This window comes from Melanotaenia boesemani, chromosome 18 (genome assembly GCF_017639745.1).
Source record: "Melanotaenia boesemani isolate fMelBoe1 chromosome 18, fMelBoe1.pri, whole genome shotgun sequence".
Taxonomy (NCBI): domain Eukaryota; kingdom Metazoa; phylum Chordata; class Actinopteri; order Atheriniformes; family Melanotaeniidae; genus Melanotaenia; species Melanotaenia boesemani.
Window position 1 is genome coordinate 18395749 of NC_055699.1, and position 26386 is coordinate 18422134.

A 26386-nucleotide genomic window follows, 5' to 3' on the forward strand; every position below is an offset into this window, starting at 1 on the left:
TGCATGCACCATGACTTTGCATGCATGCACATATATAATAGTGCACGTAGTTGGTCAAAAATATAGCAACTGGCAAAAAAAAAAAAAAAAAAAAAAAAAAAAAAAAATGCTCCACTACAACTGTATGCAGCTTGTTTAATCAGAAACAGTGACAGAGTTCTTGTAACAATCACAAGAGGAAACACATCAACTTAGACTTAGACTTAACTTTATTGTCATTATACAAGTGCGGTACACAAGTGCAACGAATGTCTTCCAGTACAACCCTTCCAAGAGTAGACAGCAACAACACATAAACACAAACAGGATCAGGCAGACTGAGGCAGCAGCCGCAGGAGCATCTCCACTATGGGCCTGGAGGCCCAGTGTTGAGATACTAAAACACACACCACTGTACATAAAAGCACATAATTCATTCACAACATAAGAAAAACACATGGCGGGGGGAGAGGGGTCTCCCATCGCAGCCAAGTGTGGATGCAGCGCTTACAGTCAACCTGTCACCTAGGAGTGGAGGGAGGGGGGAAAGGGACCAACCAAGGTAGAGCAACTGGTTGTTGTATGGAGGCTCACAACACACTACATACAAACAATGCTGCTGTCCACGGTGCTGGAGGAAACAGACCGGATCACCTGCATCTTTTGGAAGATTTAATTAGTTAAATGAATGAATAAACACACAAAGCCCACAAATTAATGCTATTCTTCTCAAGAAACACCAGGAACCTTATTAAAAATGAAATGTAACGTGAAAGTGGACAATTTGTAGAGCTCCCCCCTTAAAATATAGGCTGAATGTCTTTCAGGGGAGTCAAGCTCCCCTTAGCTCCCCCACACTTCAAACCCTGTTTAGACCGCCTCTTCATTTTGACGATCAACGTCAGTCGAGCTTTATAAACACCAAACAGAAGCTTGCCTGATGTACCATTGTAACGCGACCCCCCCATGCAGACAACCTATGACGGGTGCCCTAAAATGTTTATGTTGCATGTTTCCTTTTGCCCAATGTTTAGTTCAGTGGAAATTTAAAGAAACCACTAAGGGGTGCCCCCAACACATTTGTAGCCCTAGGCCATTGCCTAGGTCACCTATAGCAATCGCTGGCCCTGCCCTGGGATGCCCCTCAGGGCAACACAGGCCAGGAGCAGCGGTTAATCATTACCAGGACACATAGATACCGCAGCCAATGAGCTGACACCAACTCCAGAAATATTACTCCACCAAGCCAGATCATGGTTTAGAAGTTTGAAACTGAAAACCAGGAATCAGAAAATGTAAAACAAAAGTCTGAAGGGTAAATAAAAAATCCTGAGCTGAAGCCTGTCCCAGACACGAATGAGAAGCAGAGTACACACCACACAGTCCATCACAGGAGTGTTTCCACTCTACAAGTGTAACAAATGACAAGGTGCTGTGGGAGGATGGGTGTGAAGAGAAGAGTATCAGAGAGAAGTGCTAAAAACTTATCTGATAGTCATGTAAAAACCACAATAACAAGTACTATAAGTAAATAGAGGAAGTTGGTCAGTTGAGCTCATATACAAGTGTTGCTGTTTTTTTCTATCATGAGAACTTTTTATGTTTTAAAGATTTTTTCAAATTTTTCAGAAAAACACCTGACAAAACTAACAAAAAACAAGCCATACTAAAACACATTTTCATGTTGCATGTCTAAATATTGAGAAGATTAATGACAGTGAAGTATGAAAAATAAAACATCTTGTGAGAAATGAGTCATTCACACTAATGAGCTGAAGATGCTGCAGTGAGGCGACTTCCTCTTTATGTGGTTGGAGCAGGACAGATGAAGACAGACTAAAACCAGATATCTCTGAGCTTTCACAATATTTTTTGCTTTTAAAAAGAGAAGCTGGTTATTTGTGCTGCTGCTCATCAACAGAGAATCTGCTAGTTATTTGTTCCTAAAGCTATACGGCTTTGATTCGGTAAGAAGAAAACATGGAGAAATTGATATTGTCTAATAGGACGCTTATTGTTTGATCTTTCTTTTTTTTCAGGCCCAACACAAGAGATGAATGTTACTGAGTGTCTTCTTTCTTTCAGGTGAGATGTTTGTTCCTCACTTTCATTTGGAAACAATAATAGAGTTGTTTACACTTTAAAATGTGAATATTGTTCCACATGTAACATTATGTTCATCATTAATCTGGTTTTACAGGTGTTTTTGCTGGTTGTGATGAGAACGGAGTTGGTCTTTTCATCACTGCACCAAAGCAGATGGAAGCACTGAGTGGATCTTGTTTGCAAATCCCATGTAGCTTTAGAGATAAATCAGGAGAAAAGGATAAAAGTCAAACAAGAGAAATGTTTGATGGCAGCAGAGAAACTTTGGGGTGTGGCTTAAAAGTGAACCAAGCTATGGAAAGAAACCATATAATATTATTTTTTACAGCAGTAAGTCAGAAAATCCATATAAAATGAAAATAATTGGAAACCTGAGTCAGCACCATTTTGTTTTATAATTTAAACTCAATTCAGTCAGACAGATACTTCTTCAGGATTGAGAACGGACCGTGCAAGGCAACAGCTTCTTGTGATCCTATTAATATAATCTTAAATGAATCCTACAAAGTGTATTTATTTACAAATGGAAAAATATAGCTCAAATTAAGCTTCATCTCTAGCAAAATTCTACTTTTACAGAGGTAATAATTACCTAATGGTACATTATGCCAGATAATGGCACTTTTGACTTCAGCTTTTATCTTCTGCTAATGCTTCAACAAGCAAATTTCAGCATCTTCAGCATCTTGAAGTATGTTCAGCTCCCTCGAAGCATTTCAGTTCAAACATTCAGCATTAACGGATTCACACTGCTGTTCTGCAAGCACAGCATTTCTGTGTGAAGCTGGTTTGTTTTTACAACCTCAGGCTCGGATCAAGTACCATCCTGTTGCTGAATTAGTTTAAAGGCCGTTTCTACCAAAGGTGGAAAAACAACCAATTTCAACACCTCAAACAGAAGCATGCTGCCAAATGGGAGAAATGCTGCTCTGTATGAGATGTACAAGACAGCAGCAACCCACAAAGTCCTACTAAGAGACAACCAACATCGGGGGGATCGTTTTCATGGGGTATCCTGTATAATGTGAAAGGGGACCAGTGGAAAGAGATCATGAATGCATTCACATTGGATACGATACCCACTTATAAGATGGAAAAGCTCGATTTACTCACAAGTTGTTGTTTATAACCTTTATTTATACAGGTACACACGCAGTTCATTTGTATATCACATTTCATGTAATGAATAATTCAAAGTGCTTTACATAAAACAAAAGCAGTACAGATATTAAGAAATAGTAAAAGGCAGCAACACATAAGATTCACAATAAAATCATAAATTACATTAAAATGATTTAAAGCAAGATAAATTAAAAAGTTACCGTGCAGATTTCATGCATAAACACATGAGAAAAGAAATGTTTTTAACCTGGATATAAAAGTATCTACATTTGGTGAAAGTTTAATCTCCACTGGCAGTTTGTTCCACTTGTTTGCAGCATAACAGCTAAATGCTGCGTCTCCATGTTTAGTCTGGACTCTGGTCTGGACTAGTTGACCAGAATCTTTGGATCTAAGATCTTTGTAGTGGAGTTGGTATTGGTGCTTCACTGATGATGGCTTTTTAATGTGGTTCCTAACTATGGGATGGGATGATACTTACAACTAATTTACAGCAGCTGTTCTGGAACCAAAAACTCAGCTCAGACTAATTTAACCCAGAGTTTTTCTTTAGACTGAGAGATCCTTTCTAGGACAGGCCCCAGGTGTGAGGCGAATGAGGTATAAAGCAGAAATAGTGGGAATGAACTAAAATCAGCTACGTTGAAATACAGGAAGTAAAGCGACCTGAAAGACAGCATGAAAATCCAAAAACCAAGAGACAAAGTTAAAACATAAACCTGAGAAATCTTTATAGAGCACATCTTCTCATGCTGTGTTTAGAAAAGCAAAAAACAGATATGAATATATAATCGAGATATTTCAGATTTACTTTCAGATGGACTGAAATGGAAATCCTGTGGATTCTGTCCTCTGGAATCTATGGGGTTACAGATCATTCAGCTTTTTATCAGCACATACTGCCCAATATTTTATTAAAAAAACTGTCATTTAATCAAGTACTTTTACAGTGTAGTATTATTAGCTTTTCTAAATAAAGGATGTATGAATACTTCAACCCAAACTGGACAATAATAAAATCTAAAGTGACAAAACTACTTGAACCGCTGTGTGAGAAGCTTTGTAGCTTCTGTTGAACTGAAAGGAGTAAAAACATTAACTAACATAAAAAAAGTAAAGATACGATATTTAATCACACACCAAGAGTCACTTTTTCTTTACTTGAGCGTAGAGATCCTCTGGTCCGTTCGTCATTCGTGTTGAGCTGTTTTCTTGTTTGGACACTTTGACCTGTGCGTACACCGTCTCCTGCTGCTGTCTGCTGTCCTACACTGAGACGGAGGAAGCTTCAGGTCTCCGGGTCAAAAAGTTTGTTTTCATATTCGACTTCTTCCTCTGGTTTATTGGCTGGAATTTGAAGAGTAAGCTCTTCACCTGCTTGATTCTGAAAAAAAGGGTTGAACATGAAATATAGTGAGAAGACACAGTGTTAAAAGAGGAAGATTAATATATTTAGATGTCTGAAGTCAATATCATCTTAAAACTTTAATGTAGCACTACCTTGTTACTTTGGACACTTAGTTCTGGAAAGTGTCCTTCAGCTAGTGGTTAAGACTAGTAGAACAATCATGCATGAGGACAAAAACTATGATGAAATATGTAAATGCTTTTGTAAATAAAATCAAGGTGAAACTATTCGTCAGAGGCGAGATCCAAACTGAGCTAATATAGTTGCATGAAAGAGAAGACAAAACATTTGATCTAACCTGGAAAGATAGTTCAGCTAGTTCTGATGTAATCCCATGAAATAAAAATGTGAACACCTGGGAGAAATATAAACGCTCACACATGGAGTCATTTCACATTTTTGTAAAGTAAAACGTAAATGCTTTGTAAACAGTGGAGCAAATGTCACTGGTGCAAACACATTTGAAGCAACATTTGTGTGCTGGCCGTCCTAAAATCTATGCAAAACTAAGTATGCTAAAGCTAACGCTTAATCATGAGCTACAGCTGCGTTTCCAAAGCTGTCAATTAAGGCCAAATACATACATGAAGCTTTATCTCTCGCTTGTGTCCGCAAAAGCTCTGTTGAAGCATTTATTTACTGGAAGGTTCCACTAGCGGGCCAGATTAGAGAATTTGGACCAGATGAAGTTACTGAATTTGTAGGATGTAAACAAGATTTTAAACATGGCGGTTAGTTTTTGGTTCATTTTGATATGACAGAGAAAAATGACAGCATTGGTTTTGTAGATGGTATAAGACTGTTAAAGCAAGCATGTCGTGTCTTAGAAACTTTCCATCATTTACTACAATCAACCATGTGATCTCACTTCTGGTTAAATTGGTTCAGATAGTAGTAGGATTAATATGAGGACGCACACACACAGTCAAAAAAAAAAAGCAAAAAAAAACTTCAAACAGAAACAAAAATCTTGTTTACTTAATCTGGCGGAGTGGATTCTGCACTATCTCACAAACCGGCCCCAGTTTGTGAGAGCCCAGGACTGTGTGTCTGACCTGCTGACCTGCAGCGTAAATGTCCCCCAGGGGACGGTCTTGGTCCTCTTCACCCTCTACACTGCAGACTTCAGACACAACACGGACAGCTGTGTTCTGCAGAAATTCACTGTGATTGTCGGACTGATCACTGAGGACAACGACGTGGAGTACAGAGGACTGATGCAGAACTTTGTGGCCTGGTGTCTGCAAAACCACCTCCTGATCAATGCAGGGAAAACCAAGGAGATGATGGTGGATTTTGTAAGTACCTGGGTGTTCACCTAAACAATAAACTAGACTGGATTCACAACACGTACAAACTGTACAGGAAGGGTCAGAGCAGGCTCTTCATGTGGACGCTGTGTGCAGGAAGACTCACCAGCACATGTATTTTTATTGGAAGCTTCATATTATTTTATTGAATCAATTTTAACCTTCTCTTTTATCTGTTGGTACGGATCCCTTTCTCTCAAAAACAAGAATAGATTGCAGGTGTAACGGAGTTAAATTGTTAATGATTCCACTTGCCATTATTAGCTGTATTTCTGTCACTGTTACTACTGCCCATTAAGTTATTCAGTCTTCATTTGCTGCTGTTAACTATGAGTAGTTATAATTTCTTACATTTTTGGGAACACCTGAACGTCTCAAAGACGAACCCCCTGCAGATTTAGCTGTTACGCCCCGTAGCTTCGCCACGGTCTGTCACCAGCAAGACTCGTGGTAAGTTAGCTTCTTCTGGGCTCCGTTACTGTGACTCTTATTCAGTGTGTAAAAGCACTTAATTTGTCATACATGCAAATATTTCCTCCAGTTAACAACTACTGAGTTTTAATTTCAGTGTTATCCGTGTTGTGTGAGGATTAAATACTATTTACAAGTTGCTAGCTTAAAGTCCGTGCAGGCCAGTTTTAGCAGTGAGACGTACACTTTATTTTGTTTCAGTGTGTGTGGCAGAGCTGAGACTGTGGGAGCTGACGAACCTTTCTTTATGTTCAAAAATCCAGGTACCTGTTGTTTCTTTGTATAAAATGTTTAGCCTGTTCATATGTGTAGCTTCGCCACGGTCTGTCACCAGCAAGACTCGTGTGTGTGTGGCAGAGCTGAGACTGTGGGAGCTGACGAACCTTTCTTTATGTTCAAAAATCCAGAACATGCCAATAAAGAGGCGTCAGAGACTCGACATTGAATGGCTCGTGATTTCTGAGCACCACAACGCATGTGAGAGTACTAAAACCGCTACAATGGTGCCGTGACCCGGTCTTCCGCCTGGTGTTGCCCCGCCGGATTCCGCGTAGGAATCGCAGCTCTTCGCTCTGCAGCGGCAAGGACTGTTTGATCTTTCCCTGGGTCCCGTGAGTTCCGGTTATGGCTTAATGCGTCCTTTTTGGACTGAGTCGCTGCCAAATAACTCTGAGTGGACTGAGTGAAAAGAAAAAAAAAAAAAAAAAAAAAAAACGGACTTTATTTGAAATATTGTGATTATTGTGTATGGATCTATTGAATATTCCTGAATGCGATCTGTTAAGAAAAAAAAAAAAAAAAAAAAAATTTTTTTTTCTTCTTTTTTTGTTGGGATCATTATTTGATGGGTGGATTCAGCAGTTGCTGTTTAATCTTAACTGGACAGTTGTGTGGGAGAAATTAAGAATTTGAATGGGATATTTAATGACACTGTAAGTGAAGTGGGCTCGGAGTTTTGCATTTTGAAAGTGAGATTTGTTTTTTTTTTATTTCTTTTGCTGTCACCAATAATGGATGTGCCTAATATGTCAGGTGTTGGGAGGGGCTCAAGAATGTGGTTTAGTCATTTTCCAACTTTGGGTGGGCTTCAGGAGGACATACGTGTTACATCTACTCCTTATCCTGCTAGGGTGAATCATACTGTGTGTGATGATGCTGGTATCACTGTTGATGCTGGGGTGGGTGGTCAGCCTAGTCTGCCTAATCGGGATGAGGGATCCACTCCAGTTAATGTTCTCAGTGATTTAGTGAAGCAGATAGGGGCCAGCATAGGTGAGAACATAGTTTCATGTCTCAAGTCCATCTCAGCAAGTGACAGTGTTACTCAGCCGACCACAGCTGATCTCTCCAGAGTTAACCTGACAGTTAGCCACGATAGCTATGAACCACATTCCTTCAGGGGTGATAACACTGACAGGCTTACAGTCTCAGAATGGGAGGAAGCTATGATGCTTTATCTAAAAAAGAGAGGGATTGAGGTGTGTAACCAGGTAGAAGAGGTTTTGGGCAAGCTAAGAGGGAGAGCACGGGATGTCGTAACTATCGGGCTTCGCAGCCAGCCCTCTAAAGACCTAAGATCTGGCCCTCAACCTGTGTTTGACATACTTAAGCAGCATTTCAGTGATTCGGTTACCTCCTTCATGCCCCTTGCCGACTTTTATGACACAAAGCCCCGCCCGGCTGAGACTGCAGTTGACTACTGGATTCGGCTTAATAAAGCCATTGATGCTGCAGTGGAGGGACTAGAAAGACAGGGAAAGACTCTCGACAACCCTTCTCGTGAAGTGACAGCCATGTTTATCACCCACTGCCCTGATGCCGAACTGTCTGTAGTCTTCAGCTGCAAGCCACTGGAGGAGTGGACAGCTTCTGATGTTCAGGTGCGACTGGATGAACACCACCGAAAAAGACGCCTCCAGCAACGTCAGTCCACAGGCCCGGCTGATGGCCTGCAGTTCAACCGGGCTGAAAGAGTTCTGCGCAGCAATGTACAGTCTGCTGTGAACCCACCTGCCACTACAACAAATGTAGACAGTGGAACAACTCGAACTGAAGGTCGGTCGCTTGAACATGTCATCACTCTTCTTGAACGGATGCTGCAGCGGGAGACCTCCCAGCATTCCAGAGCACCGAGACCGGGAAATGGCAGCCGCAACAGAACTCGGGGTCCATGCACTGTCTGTGGGGGAGATAATCATGACACCATGTCCCACTGCCGGAAAGAACGTCTTTGTTTCAACTGTCATGCTGCCGGACATCAGGCTGTGGCATGCCAAGCTGCTACTTCATCTGATCCACCTGCTGCTCAAAGGATCAGTCCCAGAGTGTGTCTCAAACCGCGCACTTACGTGAGTGCACTGGAAGGTAGTGCGTAGTGCGCACTAAGCACTACCTTCTGTAGTGCACACTATCGTGGGTAAGTCCTGATCCAAATTGAGCACTAACGTTTTGCACTTACCGGTAGTGACGTACTAGCTTAGCAGCGCCGCTCTGTTAATATACCTTTTTTTTTTCTTCCAAAATCCAAAATCACGTCAACATACGTGTTTGCATGTCATACTTTTATGCTAAAACAGCTTTTAAATAAGCAAAGATATCTTAACTGAATTAAAGTAGCCTACTTTACATTATACATTTGTTTTCATTAGTGTTTACACTGATACCGTTCACGTCTGCAACAGGAAACCGATTATACTAGAAATCATCATTTAAAATATGAAATGCAGTAATGAAGACGCTAAAACAGGGATGCAGAAAACATTTTATTTAAACTTTTAATTAAATCATTTCTCTCTTGCCGCCTCCTCTTCTCCACAGCAGCGTCCTAGCCCGCAGGTGGTAAATGCCTCAGTGCCACTGCTGGCTCGGTAGTTTGATGCCACAGTGACCTACGGTGAACACAGAATGGAAGTTTATATAAAAGCAAACATTATTATGTACTTTATGGGTACTTTGTACATCACTTTAGATAAGCGTCTGCAATCAGCTACTGCTTCGTCAGCGGTACCATCGAAACGGGCGGGTTCTCTAAACCAGCGGTGTTTCCTAATCAGTTTTCAGATCAAGGACCATTTCGTTTACGCCAGAGACCCCGCAGTGCTTAATTTGGAGGTTCAGCAATCATGAATAAACATACGGAACCTATAGCATTAATCATTTTTAACACTTATAGCCCATCTAGATCCGCGAAATCGGGTATAAAACTGCTAACATTTACGTTGCTAACTCTACTGCAGCCTCCAACAAATGATCAGATCCATAACTGTCATCAGGGATAGAAGAGATACGAAGCATGCTGCAGTATATTTTAGAATTATAATCAAATATCTTCATACTTACAACAGTAGAAAACAGCCTCCGCCTGCTTCGGTACCGCTGAGTCGGTGGCTGCAAGCTCTGAAAAACTGGTTGAAAGTCCCTCCCCTTCCGCTTCGTCAGCAAGATGGCGTCCGTTTAGTGCGTGTAGTGTCCATCGTTTCGCACTAGATTTTTGGCCGAGTTTAGGGTAGCATCCGGGTACTTTCAGTGCACTTAGTTTTTACTGAAATTTCTGTGTCAGCGCACTAAGCACTTAAATGTAGTGTCCGAAGTATAGAAGTGCGCGGTTTGGGACACACCCCCAGTCAGCAGGAAAACTAGCTGGCCCGCATGAGCAGGGGACGGGTGTAGGGCCAGATGACATGTCCCCACAAGAACTTGATGATATTGACCTCGAGTCTGTTTACTCACAGTTCTGTGCTTTGGAAGGTGATAACTCCTCTGTGATATTTCAGAACACTCAGAGGTTGTCCGCAACCGATAAGCTTTTTCATATTGATGTCTTGGTCCAAGATGCTGTGCAGCTTCGAGCCATGCTTGATAGTGGTTCCATGGCCTGTTCCTTGAGTTCTCGTGTACTTCCCCTCCTGGAGCAGGCCGGTGTTGTTGGTCCTGGCTCCATATCTCACACATCAGTGGTTCTCATTGGATGTGGAGGTTCGAGAACAAGCCCTGTTGGAGTGTGTGAACTTAAGATGCAAGTGCATGGCTGTCGCTTCTCAGTGCCCACACTCATCGTGAAGGGTCAAAGTGATGATCTAATTCTGGGCAGCAACGTCATTAAACACCTCATTCGGACATTAAAGAGCTCTGAGGACTTTTGGGAGAAGATGTCCCTCACGGATCAGGCTCCGGGGGAGGAGGAAATTCTGCTGCAGCTGCTAGCCGCTGTGGAAACGTGGAGAGGCGACGAGTGTCCTGATAAGGTAGGCACTGTCAAACTGAAACATGCAGTGACCTTGGAGCCCATGCAGGAACACTTAGTGTGGGGGCGCCTACCCAGCCATGCATGCCTCTCTGCGGGCAGCACAGTTGTGGTGGAACCAAGTGAATCAAGAACTGTACCAAGGACTGTTATTGTGGGACGGGTTGTGACACCATTATGGGGCGACGGATGGGTCCCGGTGAGGATCATTAACCCTTCCACAAAACCAGTGACTCTCAGACGCAACTGTAAGATTGCTGACGTGTCCCCATGTGTAGCACTGGAAGACTTTGATACTGACCACTTGTATGAGAATGACCACTGTAATGACGTGAAATGTACAGTGACCAGGACTGTTGAACAGGCTGACACAGGCAGTGAAAAGAGCTTGACTGTTAACTCTGAGTACAGTACGAAGGGACGTATTAGTTCAATGTTGCATGACCTGGGACTGCATGACATTGACGTAGACTCGAGTGATCTGTCCCCATTCTGGCGGGCAAAGCTTATTGATCTGTTAGCCAAATATGAGTCCATCTTCTCCCGCCACAGCTTGGATTGTGGTAAAGCCAAGGACTTTGTCCATCGCATCAGGCTGAGTGACAGCAGACCATTCAGACTCCCGTATCGCCGTCTGTCTCCATCTCATTATGAAAAGCTCAGGATGGCTCTGAATGAAATGGAGGAACGTGACATCATAAGGAAGTCTACCAGTGAGTACGCCTCACCGCTTGTTTTAGTTTGGAAGAAAAATGGGGATCTGAGGCTCTGCACAGATTTTCGTTGGTTGAATGCGCGCACGATCAAAGACGCGCACCCCCTACCCCATCAGACCGACGCCCTGGCTGCGCTCGGAGGGAACGCCTTCTTCTCGACCATGGACTTAACCTCTGGATACTACAATGTAGAGGTCCATGAGGAGGACAAACAGTTCACTGCGTTCACCTCCCCGTTCGGGCTTTACGAGTACAACAGGCTGCCACAGGGGCTGTGCAACAGCCCCGCCACATTTATGAGGATGATGATGGCGATCTTCGGCGACCAGAATTTCTTAAGCCTGCTTTGTTACCTGGACGACATACTTGTATTTGCCCCCAATGAACAGCTGGCGTTACAGAGACTGGAGATGGTTTTTGAGAGGCTAAAGGCGCACAACCTGAAGCTAGCACCTAGGAAATGCCACTTCATGAGACCATCTGTGAAGTTCCTCGGGCACGTCGTGAGCGAGGATGGCATTTCTACTGATCCTGAGAAAGTCAGGGCCATCGTGGCCTTGGGTGAGAAGGACTTAATGGTGGAGGGCTCCGAAATACCCTGCCCTACCAAGATCAGGTCTTTCCTTGGGATGGTTGGGTTTTATCAACAGTTCTTTGAGGGATACTCCAGGATCAGTAAACCTCTGTTTGCACTGGTGTCGGGTGTGAAGGGGCCACGCCGTCCCAAGGGCAAACGGGGCCCCCCAGTGGCCAGGAAGCTGTCCTCAACTGACTGGACCTCTGAATGCAGTGTGGCATTCAGGAAGCTAAAGCAGGCCCTGTTGGAAAATGCCACCCTTGCCCACCCTGACTTCTCTAAGCCCTTCCTGCTTTCAGTTGACGCCTCCTCCAATGGCCTCGGGGCTGTGCTGTCCCAGTTAGCTGATGGTGATGATGTTGCACGTCCTATCGCATTTGCTAGCAAGTCGCTCAACTACGCCCAGTCACGCTATCCTGCTCACAGATTGGAATTTCTGGCACTCAAGTGGGCTGTTTGTGACAAATTCAGTCACTGGCTGAGAGGTCACCCCTTTACCATCTGGACCGACAACAACCCCTTGACGTTCATTCTCAGTAAGCCAAGACTTCACGCCTGTGAGCAGAGATGGGTGGCGAAGCTGGCTCCTTATGACTTTGGAATCAAGTACATTCCCGGGGACCTTTCGCGTGTGAGGCGAACGTGATAACCACTACACTACGGAAAGGTCCCCGGGAATGTACTTGATTCCAAAGTCATAAGGAGCCAGCTTCGCCACCCATCTCTGCTCACAGGCAGTGTCTGCTGTTCTACACCAGTCCTTGGAGCAAGAGTGTCTGCCTCCTCATGCTATACACTTAACTCAGCTTATTCAATCCATTCAACTACCTGAGCCGTCTGCTTCCTGCCCTCTGTCTAGGGAGGAGCTGATGGCCAGGCAGCGTGCTGACCCTTGCTTGAGTCGTGTGCTCCATTTTGTGGAACGGCGGAGACGACCTTCAAGGCGAGAGCGGTTGCATGAGCCCGTCGATGCTCTGCGGCTCCTGAAACACTGGGAAAAACTCACCATCAAAGCTGGGGTGCTGTATCGCTTCTCCAAAGATGCAGTGACGGGGAGGAAAACATTCCAATATGTCGTGCCATCCACTGAGAAGGGGAAGGTCCTCAAAGGTGTCCATGATGAGGCAGGTCATCAGGGGCAGAAGCGGACACTTTACCTGGCCAGACAGCGATTCTATTGGCATGGGATGGAGAGTGATGTAAAGGAGTATGTACGGTGCTGTCGTCGCTGCGTGTTCAGCAAGTCTCCTGAACCTGAAGCCAGAGCCCCACTTGAGAGTGTCAAGACCACCAGACCTCTTGAGCTGGTTTGCATTGACTTTTGGTCAGCTGAGGACTCTTCCAACAAGTCCCTTGATGTACTCGTAGTTACAGACCATTTTACCAAGCTGGCCCAGGCCTATCTCTGTCCTAATCAGTCAGCCAAGGTCGTCGCACGACAGCTCTGGGATAACTTCTTCTGCGTCTATGGCTTTCCTGAACGGGTGCACTCAGACCAAGGGGCGAACTTCGAGAGCCGTTTGATAAGGGAGATGCTCCAGGTTGCTGGTGTGGAGAAATCTCATACAACCCCTTATCACCCCATGGGTAACGGCGCAGCTGAGAGGTTTAATCGCACCCTTGGTAATATGATTAGAGCCCTTCCACCTAAAGCCAAACTCAGGTGGCCACAGTTGCTGAGATCTCTCACCTTCTCCTATAATGCCACTGTCCATGAGACCACTGGCTTTGCACCCTTTCAGCTGATGTTTGGGAGAACCCCGAGGCTGCCTGTAGACCTGATGTTCGAGTCTGTGCTTCTTGATGATCAGGTGGTGGACTATGATACTTATGTGCACCGTCTCAGGAAGGACATGGCGGATGCTGTCAGGATTGCCCAGGCCTCTGCTAGGAAACAGCAGGAGAAGCAAGCAGGCTTCTATGACCGCAAGCTGAAGGGCGCACCAGTGGAGGTCGGGGACAGAGTCCTCTTGGCCAATAAAGGGGAACGGGGCAGGAGAAAACTCGCGGATCGCTGGGAGAATCACCTCTACACTGTTATGGAGAAACATGAGAACACTCATACCTTCAGACTCAGGAACTGTGACACGGACCAAGAGAAAGTGGTCCACAGGAATCTTATTATGCCTGTGAACTTCCTACCTTTTCCTGCTAATCCAGAGGACTCTGCCTCTTTTGTCAGTGATCTGACTGACAGAGACATGGATGAGTCTGTGCGGAATGCAGGCATTGAGGGTTCTTCTGATCTACCTACCTGTGGGCCTGAAGATCGGACTGCATCATGGATCTCGCAACTTCCAGTTGCCACTGAGGAGCAGTCAACAACGGAAGTTGACATTCCTCCTGATGACTTAGTGGGGACTGCGGGTGCGACTGGCCAGTCCAGTCTATGTAATATGACTGTTGATATGGACTGTCCTGGAGCAATGACTAGCCCCCAACCTCCTATCCTTAGACCTCTGGTTGATGCACTGCCCTCTGGTGCTGGTTCTGAGGTTGTACCAAGGGCGGACCTGAACCTTAGCAGTGACAGAACGATGGGTGTGAGAACGAGGTATGGGAGGGTGGTTAGACCTGTTGTTAGACTTATTCAGAACATGCACCAGAAAGTTCTTGCTGGTCGCTGATGTTATGTTGTGTAGCAATAACCTTTGCATAAGTACATGTGTTTGTGGTCAAACCATGGGGAGGATTTGTTTTGTTTTTTTTTCTTTTTCTGTGAGTAGTGACACCTGTGTGAGAGTACCGTGATGCATAGTCCAGGTGGTTACTAGTAGTACTGTGTGTAATGCCATGATATGAGTGTGTTAACATGTATATGGGCATGTTTTCCTATGGGTGCTGGAAGGCTTTGCAACCCTTCCCCATTCTAATTCTTCGAGAGTAGTCTTATGATTGGAACACTTGGTGTCAGGATCTGAGCAGTACCGTGCACTGTATTATTTTTTTTTTCTTTTCTCCTTTGCCTATTTCCTCCTCTTGGTGTGATGTTCTGGGTGCCTGGTACGTTTGGACTATAGTGTGGCCTCACAGTCCGGCTGTGTTTTATTGGAAAAAAAAAAAAAAACAGTAAAAAGGAATTCATTGTTTTGGGTTTCTTTTGGTTATGTTGGCTAGTGGAGATCAGTAGGGGGGAGTGTAACGGAGTTAAATTGTTAATGATTCCACTTGCCATTATTAGCTGTATTTCTGTCACTGTTACTACTGCCCATTAAGTTATTCAGTCTTCATTTGCTGCTGTTAACTATGAGTAGTTATAATTTCTTACATTTTTGGGAACACCTGAACGTCTCAAAGACGAACCCCCTGCAGATTTAGCTGTTACGCCCCGTAGCTTCGCCACGGTCTGTCACCAGCAAGACTCGTGGTAAGTTAGCTTCTTCTGGGCTCCGTTACTGTGACTCTTATTCAGTGTGTAAAAGCACTTAATTTGTCATACATGCAAATATTTCCTCCAGTTAACAACTACTGAGTTTTAATTTCAGTGTTATCCGTGTTGTGTGAGGATTAAATACTATTTACAAGTTGCTAGCTTAAAGTCCGTGCAGGCCAGTTTTAGCAGTGAGACGTACACTTTATTTTGTTTCAGTGTGTGTGGCAGAGCTGAGACTGTGGGAGCTGACGAACCTTTCTTTATGTTCAAAAATCCAGGTACCTGTTGTTTCTTTGTATAAAATGTTTAGCCTGTTCATATGTGTAGCTTCGCCACGGTCTGTCACCAGCAAGACTCGTGTGTGTGTGGCAGAGCTGAGACTGTGGGAGCTGACGAACCTTTCTTTATGTTCAAAAATCCAGAACATGCCAATAAAGAGGCGTCAGAGACTCGACATTGAATGGCTCGTGATTTCTGAGCACCACAACGCATGTGAGAGTACTAAAACCGCTACACAGGGGATTGTTAGACTATGTGGGAAAATTGCAGGGATCTCCCTGAATGAACTTTCAGCCCTGCATCAAACCAGAGTGCTAAACGAAGCTCGTTTAATCTTTGCAGATCAAAGCCACCCATTGGCTCATGAATTTGTGCTGCTTCCATCGGGGCGCAGGTACATCCTACCAAAATGCAGGACTAACTGACACAAATACTCTTTTGTCCCTGCAGCCATTGCCCTGTTGAACAAGTAGTTTTAATTTTTTTATTAATTTATTATTTTTATCATAGTCCTTTTAAATATTTACTGTTATTTGTGTGTTTGTGACTGATTGTTTTTACTGCTGGCTGTACAACAAATTACCCTCACGGTATAATAAAGATTCCTTGAATCTTGAACCTATCTTCTGAGGAGTGAAGGGGGAACTCCTGAGGACCTTCTACGACTTTGTGGTGGCATCAGCCATCCTGTACGATGTGGTCTGCTGGAGCAGCAGCATCACAGAGAGGGAGAGGAAGAAGCTGGACAAAGTCATCAGGAGGTCCAGCTCTGTCTTGGGCTGTTCTCTGGACAGGAGGTAGGTGACAAAGGGGTCCTGGTAAAACTGACATCCATGCTGGACCATGAGTCCCACCCCCTGCAGGACACCCTGTCTGCTCTGGAGAGCAGCTTCAGTGACAGACTGATCCATCCTCGCTGTGTGAAGGAGAGATACCGCAGGTCTTTCCTCCCTGCTGCTGTCAGACTTTACAATGAACACATGTAAACTGTGTTTATATATTTATATACATGTTTATGTACATGTTTATACACTGTACATACTCACCCTGTCTGACCATATAATCTACATATTATTATGTATTATTTGTGTGTGTGTTCTTTCTTATATCACCTGTGTGCTTCTGCTTACTGCTCCTGCACTGCTGCAACAAAGCAATTTCCCCACTGAGGGACTAATATAATTTTTCTTATTATTATTTTAGTACTAGTGCATGTAGAAGAACAGCATGTAAGAACTGTATGTGTTCCATATGTGGTGTTCTCATACACAAGACAGCCAGCGTCCTCCCCCAACTGTGTGTAATGTTTGTCTTTCCCCAGACTTTGTAGATAAAACGGTAAACACACCTACTGTTAGTTTTCATTCTGTCCTGTGACTGTATTGTGACTCTCCTTATGCATTAGATTTTTTTTAAATAAAACTCACAAGTTTAATCTTCTCATAGACTCTTGATAAATAATTTTTCATTAACAAAACATGATAGATGTTATGAGGACGAAGATATATTATTCCCTCTCATTATAACATGTTAGTTACAGAAAACAACAGTGGGCTAATGAACTTTAACAAGTTCTTGTACATATCTTTTTCTAGGTAAAGTTAAGACTTCTTTAGATAATAAACCCCCAAGAATTCTTCTGCTTTTGTTAAAAATATTAGATGTAAAGGTCAAAAGTGTTGTTGAGAATTTGGGTTTTTATGAACAGCTTCATACTCTGGAGACCGAAGTCGAAGTAACTCTGTCACCTCATTGTTTAGACCAAATACTATTAAAAACTCTCCTTAAGTTAATGTTCACCCACCTGATTCTCTTGTTGAGTTGGACGTTTCTTAAACCTCCTGGAAGACATTAGAGACACGTCACAGTGAATATTCAGTGTTTTGAGTTAAAAGGCAGGTTGCTGCCAATGAAGAATAAGAATTCATCAGAAAAAAAACTTCACTCTGTTTCTGGTTTGTGGATATTTTTTGAACAACTTTGTGCCCATTCTGTTTGACTTTGAATACCAAGAAGTTCAAATGACATTGCATATAATCAGTAAAGCTTGTTGTAAATGATTTTACACTGTTTACTAAAAGACATTAATAGCTTTGGTTTGGTCCTTACAGGAAAATGATTCATCCCCTCATACTGTGTGATGAAGTCATGTCTCCTATCATTATCACGGTATTTTGTGAGAATAAACCAGGATAAATATGTCACCTGGTGACATGTATTCAACGCTGACTCATTCAGCAGTTTCTCTCTTTAGACACTGAAACAGTCAAGCTGAAACTTTGCTAATAGGAAGGAAATATGAATAGATGCAGACACTTACCAAAACCAGACAAGCAGGCAGATGGGTATGATGATGACAGCAATTCCTCCAAATGTAATGACGCTGAGCTGTTTGATGGGTCTGCAAAAGAAATTACAACACGGATGTTAAATGTTATTTTAAACAGAGTTTTAGGATAAACAGTAAACATTTTACACAGTCACACAGAATATTTATCAAAGTCTGTGGAGGGAGATATCTTAAAAACCTTCAGAAATTTATTTTTTAGCTTTATTTTTCAAATGAAACCATGATGACGTCTGAATCCCGAGAATATTTGCAGCCACACAGAAGTAACTTTCTATATCTGCCATGTTGGTGATGTTAACTGTGTAAACCGTCCCTAAGACACATTAACGGGTTCCTCTGTTCAACAAAACTGAAGCAGCCATGACTGAGACTGCAGTAAATTAACTGTTTACCTTTAATATTAAGATGGATTTCTTGGGACTTCTGGTTTCCCAGTTTATTTGCAGCCACACAGTAATAAATTCCTCCATCCGCTGCATTGAAGCTGTGAACCGGTCCCTCAGACACATTAACGGGTCCCTCTGTGCTGATCTTGAACCAGGTGAAGCTGCTGACGGGAGGCTTGGCTCTGCTGGAGCAGCTCAGCTTCACCCAGCTACCTGCTGACACCAAACCTGATGGACTGATGGATGCTGAGGTGTCCTTAGGAGCATCTGAGGAAAATGTGACACACATGAACTTTATTGATCAGAAGCAGCTGAACCATGATGTGCTGACAGGATCACTTACATGAAACACTGAGAGTCTCTTCTGTCTCTGATGTCTTTACACGTTGTCCTCCATCCACAGGATATCTGGCAGAACATGTGATGGTGTATCCATCATGTGTGTGTGACAGAGTGATGTTCTGCTGGATTTTAGTTGTAAAGGTTCCATCTGTGTTTTCCTCTGTTTGTCTGTGAGAGTCTTGTTGGAGATTCCAGGTGAGTTCAGGAGGGGAGTGTGGACAGGGAGTGAAAGCTGAGCAGGTTATAGTGACAGACTCCTTCTCCTTCAGGTCCTTCACATCACCTGAGATTTCTATTCTGGGTCTCTGAGGAGAATCTGGGTTTTCATATTAAACACACAAACAGAAACAGATCAGTGTTTGTTTTTACAGAAATTAAATCATCAAGATGTGATTGAAGAGTTTAGTTTCAGCTTCTCTGTTATAATCAAATATGACACAAACAGCCTTCTTGTTTTTCTGCGTTATTAATTTCCTTAATGTCAAAACTAAATCAGCCAAAGAAGGAACAGTTTAAATGTTTGTTTTCTTTTCATTTAACAACAGATTTAGCTTCTAAACAGTCTCAAAAACACATGATGATGATGAGACTGATTTATTTTAAAATCATGGCTGGATTGATGACCACCCTCAAAACCTCTCATACAGGAAGATGAACTATTTATTCTACAGCTAAACGGTGGCTTCATGGATGTAAATTCAGAAGTTTTAAAACTCAGAAGTAAACCACTAGAAACACTTTAAAGCAAAAAGGCAAGTTTAGACTAAATGCTAAAACAGCTTCCAAAGACCTAAAAAACCTGGAAAGATTAAATCTCGCTGGAGAGATAATGAGAACGATAATAAAGAAGAATAAATTTTAAGAGTATAACAAGTTTATACGACTACTTTCTGAAACATTTGACCAAACAGTTTATAATAATTTTATAGTTTATGTCTGAGAGTTGGTGCAGACAAATCTGTAACTTACTTTAATTTCTCTTTACATTAATAACATTATGTAGTGATGAACAGAAACTTTTCTCACCTTAACTGTTATATTAACAGGATCACATTCAGCTGTTGCCTTGAACAGTTTGTTCTCAATCCTGAAGAAGTATCTGTCTGTATGACTTGTGGTTAAACTAGAGAACAAAGTGGTGCAGTTTTTCTGATGCAGGTTTCCAATAATTTCCACTGGATAGACGTTTTCTGACTTGCTGCTGTTGAAAATAACAATGCTTGGAGTTCGAGGAAAATTCACCCAGTTTTTCATCCACACACCATAGATACTTCCTGAGTTGTCAAGTTTGTTTCCTGTTTTAACACTAAAGCTACATGGGATTTGCAAACAAGATCCACTCAGTGCTTCCATCTCCTTTGGTGCAGTGATGAAGAGATGTGGGTTCCTATCACAACCAGCAAAAACACCTGTAAAACAGATTAATGTTACATGTGGAAAAATTAAACAACATCAGCATTTTAAAGTGGAAATAACTGAAATATTGTCTATAAATAAAAGTGAGGAACAAACATCTCACCTGAAAGAAAGAAGACACTCAGTAACATGTTGACTGTCACCACGTTCACAGACAGGGCCGCCATGAAACTCCCACATTCCTCCTTCATCTCTTGTGTTGGGGCTGAAAAAAAAAGATCAAACAATAAGCATCTTATTAGAAAATATCAATTTCTCCATGTTTTCTCTTACCAAATCGAAGCCGTATAGCTTTAGGAACAAATAACTAGCAGATCTATGTTGATGAGCAGCAGCACAAATAACCAACTTCTCTTTTTAAAAGCAAAAAACATACAGAGATATCTGGTTTTAGTCTGTCTTCATCCTTCCTGCTCCACCCATGTTAAAGAGGAAATCACCTCACTGCAGCATCTTCAGCTCATTAGTGTAAATTATTAAATGTTTAATGTCATTAATTCTCTGAATATTTAGATATGCAAAGTGAAAAAGGATGTGTTTTAGTTCGGGTTGGTTTTGTTAATTTTGCCAGTTGTGTTTCTGAAATATTTTAATAAAGAAATATGAAAGACAAAAAGTTCTCATGATAGAAAAACACAGCAACACTTGTATATGAGTTCAACTGATCAACTTCCTCTATTTACTTATAGAACTTGTTATTGTCAGTGGCTTTTTCACAACTATCAGATAAATTGTTAGCACTTCTCTCTGATACTCTTCTCTTCACACCCATCCTCCCACAGCACCTTGTCATTTGTTACACTTGTAGAGTGGAAACACTCCTGTGATGGACTGTGTGGTGTGTACTATGCTTCTCATTTGTGTCTGGGACAGGCTTCAGCTCAGGATTTTTTATTTACCCTTCAGACTTTTATTTTACACTTTCTGATTCCTGGTTTTTAGTTTCAAAACTTTTGACCATGATCTGGCTTGGTGGAGTAATATTTCTGGAGTTGGTGACAGCTCATTGGCTGCGGTATCTATGTGTCCTGGTAATGATTAACCGCTGCTCCTGGCCTGTGTTGCCCTGAGGGGCATCCCAGGGCAGGGCCAGCGATTGCTATAGGTGACCTAGGCAATGGCCTAGGGCTACAAATGTGTTGGGGACACCCCTTAGTGGTTTCCTTAAATTTCCACTGAACTAAACATTGGGCAAAAAGAAACATGCAACATAAACATTTTACAATGTTACATCAGGCAAGCTTCTATTTTGTGTTTATAAAGCTTGACTGACATTGTTCGTCAAAATGAAGAGGCTGTCCTAAACAGAGTTTGAACTGTGGGGGAGCTAAGGGGAGCTCGACTCCCCTGAAAGGCAGAGGAGCTCCCTTCAAGACATTCAGCGTATATTTTTAGGGGGAGCCCTACAAATAGTCCACTTTCATGTTACATTCAATTTTTAATAAGGTTATTGGTGTTTCTTGAAAATTTGTGGGTTTTTGTGTGTTTATTCATTCATTTAACTAATTAAAATTTTCCAAAAGATGCAGGTGATCCGTTCTGTTTCCTCCAGCACTGAGGACAGCAGCATTGTTTGTATGTAGTGTGTTGTGAGCCTCCATACAACAACCAGTTGCTTTACGTTGGTTGGTACCTTTCCCCCCTCCCTCCACTCCCGGGCGACAGGTTGATCGGATGCGCTGCGTCCACACTTGGCTGCGATGGGAGACCCCTCTCCCCCCCGCCATGTGTTTTTCTTGTGTTGTGAATGTCTGAATTATGTGCTTATGTACTGAGGTGTGTTTTTTTGTATCTCAACACTGGGCCCCTCCAGGCCCAGAGTGGAGATGCTTCTTTCTCCCATCATCCCATTCTATTCCTAATGTTATTCTTTTCCATCTGCGTAATAGGTGTGCCACTCCTCTGGCTGCTGCCCTCAGTCTGCCTGATCCTGTTTGTATTTACGTGTTGTGCTGTCTACTCTTGGACCAGTTGTACTGGAAGACATTTCGTTGTACTTGTCTACCGCACTTGTATAATGACAATAAAGTTAAGACTAAGTCTAAATTGATGTCCTTCCTCTTTTGATTGTCACAAGAACTCTGTCCCTGTTTCTGATTAAACAAGCTGCATACAGTTGTAGCAGAGCGTTTTATTTTTATTTTTTTTATTTATTTTTTTTAATTTTTGCTAGTTGCTATAGTTTTGACCAACTACGTGCACTAACCAACTAAGTTTTGGGGTTACTGCCACGACAGGCACTGACAACCTTACAGCCAGTAGCGGCTCTGCCTCGACAATAGAGGCCCGGAACACAGCCCACTCTGACTCAATGTCCCCTGCCTCACCCGGGACATGGTTGAAGCTCTGCCGGAGATGGGAATTGAAACTCTTTCTGACACGGGACTCCACCAGACGTTCCCAGCAGACCCTCAACAACACGCTTGGGTCTGCCAGGCCTGACCAGCATCCTCCCCCACCATCTGAGCCAACTCACCACCAGGTGGTGATCAGTTGACAGCTCCGCCCCTCTCGTCACCCAAGTGTCCAGAACATGCGGCCGCAAGTCCGACGATATGACTACACAGTTGCGGCCTAGAGTCTCCTGGTGTCAAGTGCACATGTGGGCACTCTTATGTCTGAACAAGGATTTCATTATGGACAGTCCATGAACAAGCACAGAAGTCCAGCAATAAAACACCACTCGGATTCAAAACAGCAGGGCCACACCCCTCCAAGTCTTGCTGTCATTGCCCACGTGAGCATGCATAGTACCCCAGAAGAACGAGGGAGAACTCGGAAGGAGTGCTCTCCAGCACCCCCTCCAAGGACTCGAAAAAAAATGGGTACTCTAAACTGCTGCTTGGTGCATAGGTATAAACAACAGTCAGGACGCATCCCCCCACCTGAAGGCAGAGGGAGGCTACCCTTTCGTCCATCGGGGTAAACCCCAACATACAGATGCCAAGTCGGGGGGCAATGAGCATGCCCACACCTGCCTCGGCACCTCTCACCAGGGGCAACTCCAGAATGGAAGAGGGTTCAGCCCCTCTCAAGGACAGTGGTTCCAGAGCCCAAGCCATGCGTCGAGGTGAGTCCAACTATGTCTAGCCGGAACCGCTCAACCTCACGTGCCAGCTCAGGCCTCCTTCCCCACCAGAGAGGTGACATTCCACGTCCCTAGAGCTAGCTTTTGCAGCCGAGGATCAACTGCCAGGGTGATCTATTGGATGATACCAAGCTGTGTATTCATAAGATACCTTCTCCCACCAAGATCCCTGTTCTCAATAAACTTGTTAACTCTGTTCTGTCTCTGAGAGGTCCTTCATAACAGTATGTCTCTTGTGCAGTGCAAGATTACCTCTCTCTCTTTCTCACTCTTTCTCTCGCTCTACTAAATTGGAGGCAACTATAGAGTTTAAAGCTGAAAAAAAAAACTACATTAATTTCTAACATTTAATACAGATATAGTAACGTATAGCTTAGAATTACAGTGTTTTGGCACTTTAGCACACAAGTTATGAGGAATGTATTTATTTTAAAGCTGCAGTTTTGTCAGTAGGTGGCATCATAAACTTAAATCTATTTACTTCTGCTGCTGCTGACTTGTTTTGTACATATAGTATCTAAGCAGGAGAAGTGCTGCTGTGAACGTTGAGCTATTTTATTGAAACCCATGTATATGTGCCTCAGACTGTTTATCTACCATGAAAAAGTGTTTTTTTTTTTCATTTATTTATTTTAATACAGTGTTTTTATTGTTTCTTATTTTTTATGCATTTTAGGATGTATCCATGTGCTGTATTTTTTAGGCTGGTGTTTCGTATGTTTTGTCTGTTTAAATGTTGACAGTGCATTTTGAGCTCTTTGCAATTGTTTTCCAAAATGTTTGTTTTTATACTGCAAATTGTAAATTAACTGAACTGAACTGAAATGAAAAGTAGCTGTTTTGTGTGTGTGTGTGTGTGTGTGCGTGTGTGTGTGTGTGTGTGTGTGTGTGTATGCATGGACTTGTGGGGGAGGCCTGGGTGGGCCTGGGGGTGGTGCACCATAGATCTGGGCTCACCCGTTATTCTCCTCCCGCTCCTCTCCTTTCCTCCTGGGTTTGTGGTGGGTGGGTGCATTCTGGGGTTGGTGGCGGCTTGTTGGCTGCAGTCGCTGCGTGGCCCAGTCATGGGGGCGGCTGCTTCTGGCCTATCTTGCTCTAGGGGATCTTCCAGGAATGGGGGTGCCCAGTGCTGCTAGCAGCTCACCATCTAGGGGGGCGTTCACTTCCCTCTGGACTTATATCCTCAGACCCCTCTTATAGAGGGCAATGATTACCTCTTACACCCCTGTTCCCTGGTGTGCCGCCAGGGATGAGCAGGGTAGGTGGTTGCCCCGGGGGCCGGGACCCAGGGTGGCTGCACTGATGGGGGACTGCTGGTCCTGGGGATGCCCAGTTGGCCGCATCTGGGTGGGAGTTCATGGGACGTGGCTTGGGGTGGCTGTAGGCACTGGATTTGGTCTGCCTGGGACGTCTCCCATATTGCATGGTAGGAGAGAGGGGAAGGTGCTGGGGAGTGAGATTGGGAGGTTTGTTTGCTGTGTGTATGTAGGGAGGTGTGTGTGTGTACTAGGATGAATGGGAGTGTGCAAGGACATAGGTGTGTATGTGGGGTGAGGAGGGATCATGTGCACTTGTGGGGAGGGCCTGGCGGACCTAGGGGTGGTGTGCCGTGGGTCTGGGCTCTACTGCTGTCCTCCTCCCCCTTCTCTCATCCCCCGCTATCCATACAATGTTTTAAAGAGTGTGGTTGGAATGGGATCTAAAACACATGTTGGTGGGTTTCACTGTGGAGAGAACTTTGTCAAGCATCTCAGCATTAACCAGGACAAAACTGTCCAGTATTTCCTCAGGTGAAAACAAACACTCAAATGGATTAGAAATAGTGTTATTAGAGGATAAAATATTGCATCTGATCGTATTCATTTTAACCTCTGAAGTGGAAACATCAGAGTTTAATCAGGACATCAGTTTAGATTTGACTTGTCTGCAATCAGTAGGAATTAAAGTTAATGATGGTTTAGAAGGCAGAACATTTTCCACTAAGGAGAAGGTGACTCTGTCTCTTTACAGACATTCAGGAGTTTGGGGCTGTTGTCTACGTTACAGTGAAGATCCTGCTAATTGTAATGCTCTACAGTACAACCGCCATCTTTGAATGGTGAGACAAACTGTTCTATGATATGAGACTTTGCAGCTGGAAACCAGTTGGTCTCTTTAAATGTCAGAGTTTAACATCTGTCTGATGTTTTTTTCTTTCAGCTGGATTAGATCAAAATTCTCTAACAAACCAGAGAAGGTAAGCTGCATATATAAACATGTATAAAGCTCCTGTTGGGAAACAGTTTGAGCTGCAATAAATTCCCTGCAGAGCACCAACACCTCTCTGTGCTGTTTCATTTCCACAGGACGTAGAAGAAGCAGATGATGTCAGCAGGGTGGTCCAGCATTCAAGCTTTATGAGCCACAAAGAAGACGAGAAAGATGTCAAGGTTCTCTGTTAGAGGAAGGATTTCTATTCTATCTTCTTTATTTCTGCTGAACATGTGTTATGTGGTGAAATATGATATTTAAATCATTCTGAAAGTGATCTCAGTTCTAATTTCTAGTTAAACTTAATCATTGGTCGTCATTCTGGTTTGTCTTGTTTGACTTTCTGCCCTCATTTTCTGCTGCTTGTTCTGCTGATTGGCTTCGAGTCAAGAGTCCAGCAGGTAGACTGAACACTGGACTCACTGGTTGCTACAAACACACATTATAACTGTATTGTTCAGCTACACTGTGTAACTACAACATCATATAATGACAACAGGTGTGTTTGTATCACAACATGTCATAGATTCCCTTCACACGTCAGAGCTGTTTGCTGGAAAATAACTTTGACTCTCATTTGTTATATATATATATATATATATATATCATTAAGACTAGTTTTTATTATATTTATCTGAGTAAATTATCTTCTGATGGTCTGACATCATCCATCTTTTTCTCTGATGTACATATACAAATATTAAACACATGCAGGACTATATATAACATCTGTTTTCAGTGCTATGCTGTTCATCAGCTACATGTGTGAAAACACAATCATGTTTTTAATGTCAGTATTGTTATAAATGTAACATATAGAATGATTTATTACAGTGTCTATAACAGATTAATAAGTCAGCTGATGACCTGATGATGCCACACATTGGTGAAATCTTCTTTTACAGGATATGAGCAGTAATAATGAAGATTATTTCCATAATATCTCATGTGATTTCTGATGCTTTGCTGC

The 26386-nt window shown here is 43.0% G+C and overlaps 2 protein-coding genes and 2 long non-coding RNA genes across 5 annotated transcripts in view; 3 read left to right on the plus strand and 1 right to left on the minus strand.

Annotated features, from left to right (window-relative positions):
• The window catches only part of LOC121628618 (sialic acid-binding Ig-like lectin 7), an 81644-nt gene extending 61368 nt beyond the window's left edge, over positions 1-20276 (minus strand). The window contains exons 1-5 of the mRNA XM_041967745.1: positions 20182-20276; positions 19689-20071; position 19290; positions 18664-18978; positions 18327-18587 (exon numbers count right to left, since the gene is read on the minus strand). Of these exons, the coding sequence (XP_041823679.1) occupies positions 18327-18587; positions 18664-18978; position 19290; positions 19689-20071; positions 20182-20269 (1048 nt within the window). The 5' untranslated portion in view covers positions 20270-20276. The remainder of the gene's footprint in view (positions 1-18326; positions 18588-18663; positions 18979-19289; positions 19291-19688; positions 20072-20181) is intronic.
• The window catches only part of LOC121628601, a 285114-nt gene that overhangs the window by 42672 nt on the left and 216056 nt on the right, over positions 1-26386 (plus strand). The window lies entirely within an intron of this gene.
• LOC121628631 lies at positions 6353-6839 on the plus strand. Its single transcript, XR_006008209.1, has 3 exons — positions 6353-6375; positions 6598-6659; positions 6804-6839. It is a non-coding gene; the product is annotated as an uncharacterized LOC121628631 (long non-coding RNA).
• LOC121628632 lies at positions 15277-15763 on the plus strand. The gene is made up of 3 exons (XR_006008210.1): positions 15277-15299; positions 15522-15583; positions 15728-15763. It is a non-coding gene; the product is annotated as an uncharacterized LOC121628632 (long non-coding RNA).